The sequence below is a fragment of the Bufo bufo genome, chromosome 1, assembly GCF_905171765.1.
Source record: "Bufo bufo chromosome 1, aBufBuf1.1, whole genome shotgun sequence".
In the NCBI taxonomy this organism is placed as follows: Eukaryota; Metazoa; Chordata; class Amphibia; order Anura; family Bufonidae; genus Bufo; species Bufo bufo.
The window spans coordinates 163,065,622-163,076,353 of NC_053389.1; the positions used below are offsets into that span (position 1 = coordinate 163,065,622).

Here is a 10,732-nt window from a genome sequence, read left to right on the forward strand (position 1 = left end):
AAGGCCGTCTTGGCTTTGGCCTTCTTGGCCACCGGCACCTGCCAGTACCCACTAGCCAAGTCAAGAGTTGAGAAGAACTTAGCTTGGCTTAGGGCTGATAATGACTCTTCAATCCGCGGAAGGGGATAGGCATCTCGGACGGTCTGAGCATTCAGCTTCCGATAATCCACGCAGAACCGGAGACTCCCGTCTTTCTTCCGCACCAAGACTACCGGAGCAGCCCACGGACTTTGACTTTCCTGGATCACCCGGTTCTCCAACATGCTGGCCACCATATCTTTCACCTCCTGATACATCTTAGGTGGGATCTGCCGGTAGCGTTCCCTGATCGGTGCAGCATCGCCGGTTTGGATTTCATGTTCGATGGCAGTAGCACACCTAAAGTCCTCATCATGTCTTGAGAAGGCCTCCTGAAATTCCCAGAGGGTGTCTTCCAGCAGCTTTTGTTCCCCCAAAGTCAGGGTTCTGCAGTCCACCCCCATACGGGCCGTGATCACTCGACCGTTCCACTCCGCTGTCTGGGTTTCCCTTGAATGGACCTCCACAGCATAGGTCCAGGCTGATCTCCTATCCGGCTGCAGCGTAAAGCCCCTTCGTCGAGCGATACCCCCTTCAGACACATAAACTTTGGCCTGCAGGGTGTTTGCAGGGACGGTTAACTCGCAGTCCTCAACATTACAGCAGCGTAAAGGCACACATCCGTCTTTCACAATGGCAAGGGCCCGCGCTACCAGTGGGAGAATCTGCGTTTCTTCTTGATAAGTGGGCTCGATCAGGACCTCCAGTCCATTCAGTCGTCATCCAGCCCCCACTGGCAGCATCAATGTTCGCTCCTGTCGAGGTGGGATCTTCAACGGAGTCCTCCGTAGCACCATCACGTCTCCAATGGCCCTTCCGGACAGGTTACTCTTTTGCAGGCTACAGCTCCTCACCATTTGTTGTAAGACCTTCTGGGTAGGCCGGTGTACGGTGGCCCGTTGCCAGTACTTCGGCCCTTCTTTGGCATAGAGTTGATGATCTAGGTCTCTCAGTATATTCATGCCCAGGGTCACGTCCATTCCTTTCCGGGACGAATGGTCCACCAGCACGACCCCTTTCTTGCCGATGTCTTGCCCAAACAGTCGGACCCGCATCCAGACTATCCCTCGAACATCCATCTCTCTATTATCTTCAGCCATCAGCCTGATGACGCTCCCATCTTCGGGCTCCATCATATGCCCGAAGTGCCTCTCAAAGAACTCCAAAGGCATTAGAGTGCACTCTGACCCAGTATCAACTAGGCAGCAAACCTTTCGGCCTTCCAGCTCGGCTTCTAATACGGGGCTGCTGGCACACAGATCACGTTCTTCACGCAGAGGGCTTAACTTCTGGTGCACCGCTGCAGGACGCCCAGCTACTGCAGCGGTCTGAAGTTTAACGTCGGCTCTGACGCTACCTGTTCTGGGCACACTCTGGCCATATGGCCGTATTTTTGGTAAACCCAACAGAGGGGCCCTCTTCTGCCCGGCCCCCTCACCGGGGTTGTTCCGGGTGGAGTGACACGAGGTGCGGGGACAGTGTCCGGAGGCCGGGACGGTTCTACCTTCATCTGGGACACTTCCAGCCGAAGCCCTTTCAATTCCGCCCGGAGGGCCTGGACCACATCCTTTAAGGACTCCGATTCTTCAGATTCCGGCCGGTCCCTTGTAACATGCGCGCTATTCACCACTCTCGCTGCCACAGGTATGGGCTCTTCCTCCCTCTCTATGGCGGCTAAATAAACGCTGTAGAATGTCATATCGGCCATTGTTCGGGCCATCTCTTGTAATTTATCTTGTAGGAATTTATTGGAGAGCCCCACTATGAACTGATCTCGTAGAAGCCCGTCCACTTCCCGGAAGGCGCCCATAGCCTCAGGGTCTCGTCATTGTATCTCATTCAGTGTCTCCTGTAGAGCATTGGAATATTGCATCAGGGTCTCGCCCTCTCGCTGGGATCGGTTAAAGAAGTGACTCCGTAACTGTACCACTTTGGCCTGCTTGGGCTCTCTCTAGCAGGGAGAATATCTTCTCTAGAGTATCTCTCTCAGAGTCAAGCCTTACCATAACTGTCCGCTTGACGTCGCCCTCTAGGGCTCCCAATGCAACCTCGGCCCGCAGTTCGGGGGTCAGGTTACACATTTTAACTGCACTTCGCACCCTTTCAGTCCAGTCCTGCAATGTCATGTTGTTACCGTCATACTTTGGCAGATGACGCAGCAGTGCCCCTACAGGGATGTATCCTACTGGTGTAGCCATATTGTTCGGGGCAAGCCACACTTGCGCCTGTGCACCCTGGGCTGGGTCCTGATCCGGCACCACTGGCGCCGGGGGACGATCTCCCACCGCGTTCCCGTCCATAATGGTCGCTGTATCCTGCCGACTACGCCAAGTTGTAAGCTGTGTACCGGGGTGGGCTCCCCAGAATACAGCGAAGACACAGACAAGGAAAGCGACACTGACACCAGCTTACTCTGCAAGAACAGAAACTTTACTTAGACAACGAGTAATAACATAAGAACAATACAAACATGCATAGAAAACGCTATATCCCCTGACCCACAGTCAACGTCCCTGTGCACTGGACAGGCCTAGCTGATGGCGGACACAGCAGGGCGGACACAGCAGAGCCTGCAAGTCGTGCTGTGCCGCTACAGAGGACACCCCTAGCCGATGGCAAACGCAGCAGAGCCTGCAAGTCAATAACTGCGCTGCAGTCCAGTACAGGACAGTACAGCCTAGCAAAACGGTCTAATCATAACTAACTAATGTTAGGCCTAGGCTAGTCTCTGTATCTTCAGGCGCCACACAATATAAAAATCAGTAACCAGGTGTACTGACCTGCATCCGTTCTGGGCCCGAGGATGCAGCCTACCAGGGATGGCCACCAACCTCTTAGCAACCGTGCGGCCTTGCTTGATGATGAGGCCTTCTGTCCACGCACTGAATTGGTCTTCCTGGGACAACCTCTCTTTCAGAAGAGCTGGATTCAGTCAGGGTATAACAGCTACTTTCCTTCTTCTGAGTGTCCATCTGCCAGAGATCTGCAAGCCAGGATGGAATCGGATTCAGTCCCTCACAGCACAATCCTTCCACCACCATGCCAGATCAACACTTCCTGGTTCACTCACAGGCAGCAGCATGAGTCATCAGCATGAGTCATCATCTGTTGCCCGGAATGCCAAATGACAGTTTAAGTACATACACTGCTCAAAAAAATAAAGGGAACACAAAAATAACACATCCTAGATCTGAATTAATTAAATATTCTTCTGAAATACTTTGTTCTTTACATAGTTGAATGTGCTGACAACAAAATCACACAAAAATAAAAAAATGGAAATCAAATTTTTTAACCCATGGAGGTCTGGATTTGGAGTCACACTCAAAATTAAAGTGGAAAAACACACTACAGGCTGATCCAACTTTGATGTAATGTCCTTAAAACAAGTCAAAATGAGGCTCAGTAGTGTGTGTGGCCTCCACGTGCCTGTATGACCTCCCTACAATGCCTGTGCATGCTCCTGATGAGGTGGCGGACGGTCTCCTGAGGGATCTCCTCTCATACCTGGACTAAAGCATCTGCCAACTCCTGGACAGTCTGTGGTGCAATGTGACGTTTGTGGATAGAGCGAGACATGATGTCTCAGATGTGCTCAATTGGATTCAGGTCTGGGGAACGGGCGGGCCAGTCCATAGCATCAATGCCTTCGTCTTGCAGGAACTGCTGACACACTCCAGCCACATGAGGTCTAGCATTGTCTTGCATTAGGAGGAACCCAGGGCCAACCGCACCAGCATATGGTCTCACAAGGGGTCTGAGGATCTCATCTCGGTACCTAATGGCAGTCAGGCTACCTCTGGCGAGCACATGGAGGGCTGTGCGGCCCTCTAAAGAAATGCCACCCCACACCATTACTGACCCAATGCCAAACCAGTCATGCTGGAGGATGTTGCAGGCAGCAGAACGTTCTCCACGGCGTCTCCAGACTCTGTCACGTCTGTCACATGTGCTCAGTGTGAACCTGCTTTAATCTGTGAAGAGCACAGGGCGCCAGTGGTGAATTTGCCAATCTTGGTGTTCTCTGGCAAATGCCAAACGTCCTGCACGGTGTTGGGCTGTAAGCCCAACCCCCACCTGTGGACGTCGGGCCCTCATATCACCCTCATGGAGTCTGTTTCTGACGGTTTGAGCAGACACATGCACATTTGTGGCCTGCTGGAGGTCATTTTGCAGGGCTCTGGCAGTGCTCCTCCTGTTCCTCCTTGCACAAAGGCGGAGGTAGCGGTCCTGCTGCTGGTTTGTTGCCCTCCTACGGCCTCCTCCATGTCTCCTGATGTACTGGCCTGTCTCCTGGTAGCGCCTCCATGCTCTGGACACTACGCTGACAGACACAGCAAACCTTCTTGCCACAGCTCGCATTGATGTGCCATCCTGGATAAGCTGCACTACCTGAGCCACTTGTGTGGGTTGTAGACTCCGTCTCATGCTACCACTAGAGTGAAAGCACCGCCAGCATTCAAAAGTGACCAAAACATCAGCCAGGAAGCATAGGAACTGAGAAGTGGTCTGTGATCACCACCTGCAGAACCACTCCTTTATTGGGGGTGTCTTGCTAATTGCCTATAATTTCCACCTGTTGTCTATCCCATTTGCACAACAGCATGTGAAATTGATTGTCACTCAGTGTTGCTTCCTAAGTGAACAGTTTCATTTCACAGAAGTTTGATTGACTTGGAGTTACATTGTGTTGTTTAAGTGTTCCCTTTATTTTTTTGAGCAGTGTACATTATGCAGAAATAGCTGTTTCACAATCTCACACACATTGTATGGGACCTTGAAATTAATACACAGAATGACACGTGGTTAACCATAGGAGATAGTGGCGAGGCGCAAAGGTGGTAATGCCTCTCTGGGGCGTTACACAAACAAAGCATCATTCACCAGTAAAATACCATCAATTATGGGGACTTTTCCTACTCTTCTCTTCCTCCTCTACTCTGACTTCTCTTTTCTCTTCTCCACTCTTTGTTTTCTCCTCTGCTGCTACCCCTCCACCCCTCTCCTCTACTTTTCCTCTTACTCCTCCTCCATTTCCTTCTCTCAATTTTCATCCTTTTCTTTACTGTGCTCCTTCACAAGCTCTTGGCTTGCTTCCCCCCTGTTGCCCCTCCAGTCCCTCTTGTCTTGCCCTTCTTTTTTTATTATTCCTCTACTGCAGGTTTCTCCCCTTGCTCCCTACTCCTCTTCTCCTTCTCCTACTCTCTGTGTTCTTACCCCTCTTCTGCTACCCCTCTACCACCTCTTCTCTTGCTTTTCCTTTTCTCTTCTTGCTCCTCTTTTGCTTCCCATTCTACCAGCTTATCGATTGCTTCCCATTCTCATTCCTTCACTGTTTGCCACTCCTTTTTCTCTTCATCCTCTCACTTCTCTTCTCCTCCTGTCTCTCACACTTAATCGCTTTGTCAATTTCTCACACTCTCCCTCCTGAACTTTTTAAGTGTTATTGTTTGTTTGGCTATTTTATGTTTATGTTTAACTTTTTTGTACTATTTATTACTTTTTGCGATTTTTATATTTTTCCAATACAAGTAACGTCCTCATCAATTCTTGATACAACTGATGTAATCCTGACAAGTGCGAGCAATGAAGAAGTGTCATCGACTGGTAAAATGCTGTCAATTACAGGGGATTTTCTGCTATTTATTGACCTAAAATCTCAGTCTATAATTATGTATTATTTTATAGGAAACCTTACAGCTGCTGAAAACACAGAGGAGAACACAACGGACAGAGTCAATGGAAGTGTAACTGCAGGTAATGTCTCCTTCAAACTACTAATATAGAGACTGCTTAAACTCTGACCGATCAAATCAGCAGAAGAGACACTGCAGCACAAAGTGCTTCAGCAGTGATATATCAAGACAGTATTCATGTGATGATGTTAGGAAGGACAGGGTTGTATGTGACAGGGTCATAATATGAAGCGAAAGAATGGAGTTCAGTGGGAGGTCATAGACTGACAGTAAAAGAAGCAAGGCTCTCCGGCAGCGCAGAGTATTTCAGAGAGTCATATTGATGACCATGTGTGGAAGGGGCCAGTATGTTCTCTGTGTCAGTTCTTGTTTTAATGGTTATTTGAATCTTTTTAGAAATTGTGACACTTACTTCATTCCCTGAGGAAAACTCCTCGCTGGTTATTGATGTCACCATAACAGGAATTTCTAATAACGTCACAGACTATGGTAAGTGGCCAAAAACCCATGGAGTGCTAGTTCTGCTGTTTCATGGTTTTATCTGCTTTCCAGAAAGCTTTGTGACAAACAGTATGGCTATCCTCACAGCTTTTTCATGGTCCAGAAGGTTGCATATTTGACTTCAGTAATTGATTGATGATGTCTTCGTGCCATTCTAGGCTTTGGGAAAGTTAAGTTACTCCATAAAGTCTTGACTACAATACATCAGTTTTGCTATTCTCTAGTCATTAAATGTAACTATCATATAACCACTTAATTACTGTACCATTTTCATTTTTGTATTTTTGTTTTTCCTCCCCATGTTCCAACAGCCATCACTTTTTTAATTTTCCGTTCATAATGCCATATGATGGCTTATTTTGTATTTTTAATGGCACCATTTACTTTACCATGTCTTGGATTGGAAAATGGAAAAAAAAATCTTTGTGGGGTAAAATAAAAAAAAATAAAGTTTTTGGGGGTTTTGATATTATGCTTAGAGATGAGTGAAGTTTAAAATTTTTTCATTTGGCAACTTTGCAGACGTTCACTAAGAAATTCAGTTCGTTCCGAATTAATTTGTTACGAATCACTATAAGTTTGGTATACCAGGGCCACTCTACCTTAGGGTACACACGGAACACTGATAGCGGATTGCGGCCAAGCTGCGGTGAAGAACCGTGCGGTCAATTAGCCAGCAGCTGCCTTTCATTTAATAAAGAAGACCGCACTGTTTAGTCCTACTTCATTGTTAATGGTCGCATGGCACCTTTAATGTGTCTTTAAACAGGGCTGGTGCTGGTATTGGGTTTGGCTGGTTAGGTGGGTGAACAATATTCAAATTATTGCTGTTTTTGCCTGTGTAAAGGGGGAATATTAATCACCAATATTATGCGAATATTGCTAATTAATATTCATAAATAGGAGGAGCCGTCTATTGATAACTCCGCCTATTTATGCCTTTATATAACACAATACTTTCGCTATGCTTTACACTGATCGCTACGCTAACTGCATGCGCCTTACTAACTATCGCCAATAACTACACGTTACACAGATAGTTACAAGTAACACAGTATTTATTACTTACAATACACTACGCACGCAATACACTAACAATACAGCACTAAATATACAATCCTAAACTACACTACACGTTCCCAAATTTCACCCATCAAATAACTATACAGTTCACACATACAAGTAATATTAACAACCCACCCATCTGGTCCTATACTATCCCTATGGGGTACGTCGAGGGTTAACGGTGGCCTTACAGGGGTGTAAGCCGACCACAAACACAAAGGGTTAACAAAGGTGTTCCCACCAGGGGTTAATCAGGGTAGGGAAAGGGTATATCAGGGGTTTCCAGCACACAGGGACCAGGGTAAACCAGGGGTTAATCAGGGGAGGTGGTGCTGTAGGGGGTCAGGATAGTGGTAGGGATCCTTGGTGGGATAGGGGATACTCAGCAGGGCAGGGTAAAGGGTTAGCAGGGGAATGCTCAACAGAGCACTGTAATGCTCTGTTCTGTCAGCAGAGCAGGGGTTAAGGACAGCAGCAATGCTGCTGGAGTTACAGTAAGGGGGGGGGGGGGGGGGGTTGTGGCAGGGCAGGGGTTTGCCACCAGGGGTTAATCAGGATGGGCCACTAGGGACTCAGGGGCCCAGAATGTAGGGGATAGGGGTATGGATCCGGGGTTAAGGGGTATGGAAGGGTTAATTAGGGGTGGCGATACTCAAGGTTTTGTTGTCCAGGGGTTAACGCCGCTCCTATTGGGGGGGGGGGGGGGGGATGTCCGGCAGGGTCCCTCTTCCTGAGCGCAGGATGCGCTCTCCTTCAAGGTGGGTGTAAGGGCTTCAGGGGTCGGGTCCGGTCCGGCGGAGCGCAGGATGCGCTGCCCTTTCAGGTGGGGGGGGTCCCGATCCTCTTTCAGAGTGCCGGGGCCGCCGGATATTTATCCCCCGGCGGCCCGCACTCCCGCGCCACGCCTACATTATAAGGGGGCACAAGCCCCTACATTATAAGGGGGCACAAGCCCCTACATTATAAGGGGGCACATATTTCCCACAGGGGCCACCATGAGCCCCTGGGGATCACCATGGGCAGACGTGCGCAGATGCTGGGCACATTTGCGCACATCGTCCCATGATGCTGTGGCTAATGTATGCACATATATACCATACATGCCCGCACGTGTTTGTAGGCATGCATGGATATATATGCATACGTCTCAACCGTTCCTCAACAGCCTGCAATCTCCTGCAGGTTATTTGACAATAAACACAGAATATTAATCAGCTCTGGCATACCCACTTCTCCAACCCCAGCGCTCTCCTGTCCTACAGGTGGGAGCCCTTCTTCTGCCATCTGCTTTTCCTCCTTTTCCACATCATCTAATATCGATGAGAATATGGCAGGGGCGTACACAGAAATCATTGGGCCCCATAGCAAGAATTTAGATTGGGCCCCCATGCCCGTTCCTAGTCCCTCCCACTATACGCCCTGGCTCCTCTCACTACCCTCCCTAACTTCTCCCCTGCCCCATCCCGTGCAGCAGTACTCACGCTGGAACCCAACAGACCCATTATAGTGAATGGGATCCGGTAGGTTCCAGCAGTGTTCAGCATATATTGATAAAAATCTGGGGCATTACATGATGTAATACCACCCAACTTTCCTGCTGTCCAGCATGGCACATGCACATGAGAAAAGTTTGATGAAGTGAGTGTCCCCCTTCCCCCATCCTCTGTGTCATGCAGGACAGCTGGGATACAATGATGTAATAGCACCCAGCTTTTCTGCTCTCCTGCATGGCACATGTGGAGAGACATGAGAAAGCTGAGTAACACAACCCTCATATCTTCTCATGCCTCTGCACTTGTGCCATGCAGGACATCAGGAAAGCTGAGTCACATTACATAATGTAGTGACACCCAGCTTCCCTCCTGTTCTGAATGGCATATGTGCAGAGGAATAGCCTGGGAAAGCTGAGTGACCTTGCCCCCTTCCACACACATACATCTCTGCACTGTCCTCACCTACAAGTCGTCACTTACTTCATTACTGGTTGTGGCAATCCAGAGGAATCAGGCGGGGGCGGGGCTAACAGGCAGGAGGCGGAGCTAGGAGGCGGGGCTAGCAGACGGGAGACAGTTAGGAAGATAGACAGGGGCGGGGACTCTCCTCCACTGCAGGGCCCCCCCTTCCTCACGGGCCCCATAGCAGCTGCGTGGTCTGCCTATATGGTAGGTACGCCACTGGAATATGGCATCAGGAACATCCAGCGCCTCCTCTCTCTGCAGCAAAAGATGAGATTGGTCATCATTAAGACCTGGCCCCCCTAAGGGATGCAGACTGGATGTTACTGGTTGGCACTCTGGCAGTGGAATAATAAAGGCTTCCATCTTATTGGTATTGAATTACATATCTTAGTTTATGACTGATGTAGGAATAAGTAAATGTAGAACTAAATAAACAAAACTGACGCAGAATAAGTCTCCCTGCACTCTCCCACTCCAATATTCTTCTATTAATCGTTTTCGGCGACACTGTCCATAGCGCATGTGCGCTTGTCACGTCTCTCCCTATCCTCAGCTCACAGGACAATGGCGGAGACCGCACAGGATGAGGGTTTTATAGGGCTGTGACATCATAGGTTATGGCTGGCTGCACAGCATTATGGGTGATCTTGCATTCCCAAACTTGTCTCCTCTACCCTTAATTTCGCTTTGTAACACGTTGTCGAGTATTTATTTCATATAAGATATGAAATCATAAGAATTATGATTTCATATTTTTATGAAATATGAAAATAGCTTGGTTATAATGTGACAAGTTATTTCCACTCACATGTATTGTTAAGCTTGTAATGCTTTATATTAACGCTATATATATTAATTTGCATGTATCATTGTGTTTATTTACTTATATATGTTTATAACCTTGTAACCAATAAATCTGCATATTTTTATAATACCTGTGTATTATTGTATAATGCAGAACACATTTTATCATTAATGTCATCTCACATCAAAAAAGAACGTATTTATCTGAGGAAATAGTCGGACTAGTCTACAATTCACCAGGTCATGATTTTAAGAATTTCTGACAAATTTTATAATTTTTTTATTTTTATGGTTAATTATTTTTACGACCATAATTAATAATTCTTAATTTAATTATTACCCCCCGACAACGTGCAGCCGCCATTGTAGGAAAACCTGATTTGTTACCACTAAGTGCGAGGGAATTTAGATTTGTTTGGAATCCAAGTTTTCCTAAACTTCATTTGGAATTCGAATGCTTTGTTTCGCTCAACACTAATTATGGTGTTCAATGTGTGCTACAAATGACATTACATCCTTAGGGTGGGTTCGCACTGGCGTTATGGAATTCCGTTATAGGTTCTGTTTATAACAGATTGCCCAGATGGAATGCAAAACGTAAGCCTTTAAGAGGCATTCCGTTTTGCTCTG

At 47.7% G+C, this 10,732-nt stretch overlaps 1 protein-coding gene across 2 annotated transcripts in view; it reads left to right on the plus strand.

The window, feature by feature from the left end:
* CRTAM (cytotoxic and regulatory T cell molecule) overlaps positions 1-10,732 on the plus strand; it is a 60,837-nt gene that overhangs the window by 38,242 nt on the left and 11,863 nt on the right. For both annotated transcript variants that reach the window (XM_040431378.1, XM_040431380.1), the window contains exons 8-10: positions 5,605-5,685; positions 5,767-5,835; positions 6,171-6,263. In XM_040431378.1, the coding sequence (XP_040287312.1) occupies positions 5,605-5,685; positions 5,767-5,835; positions 6,171-6,263 (243 nt within the window). The remainder of the gene's footprint in view (positions 1-5,604; positions 5,686-5,766; positions 5,836-6,170; positions 6,264-10,732) is intronic.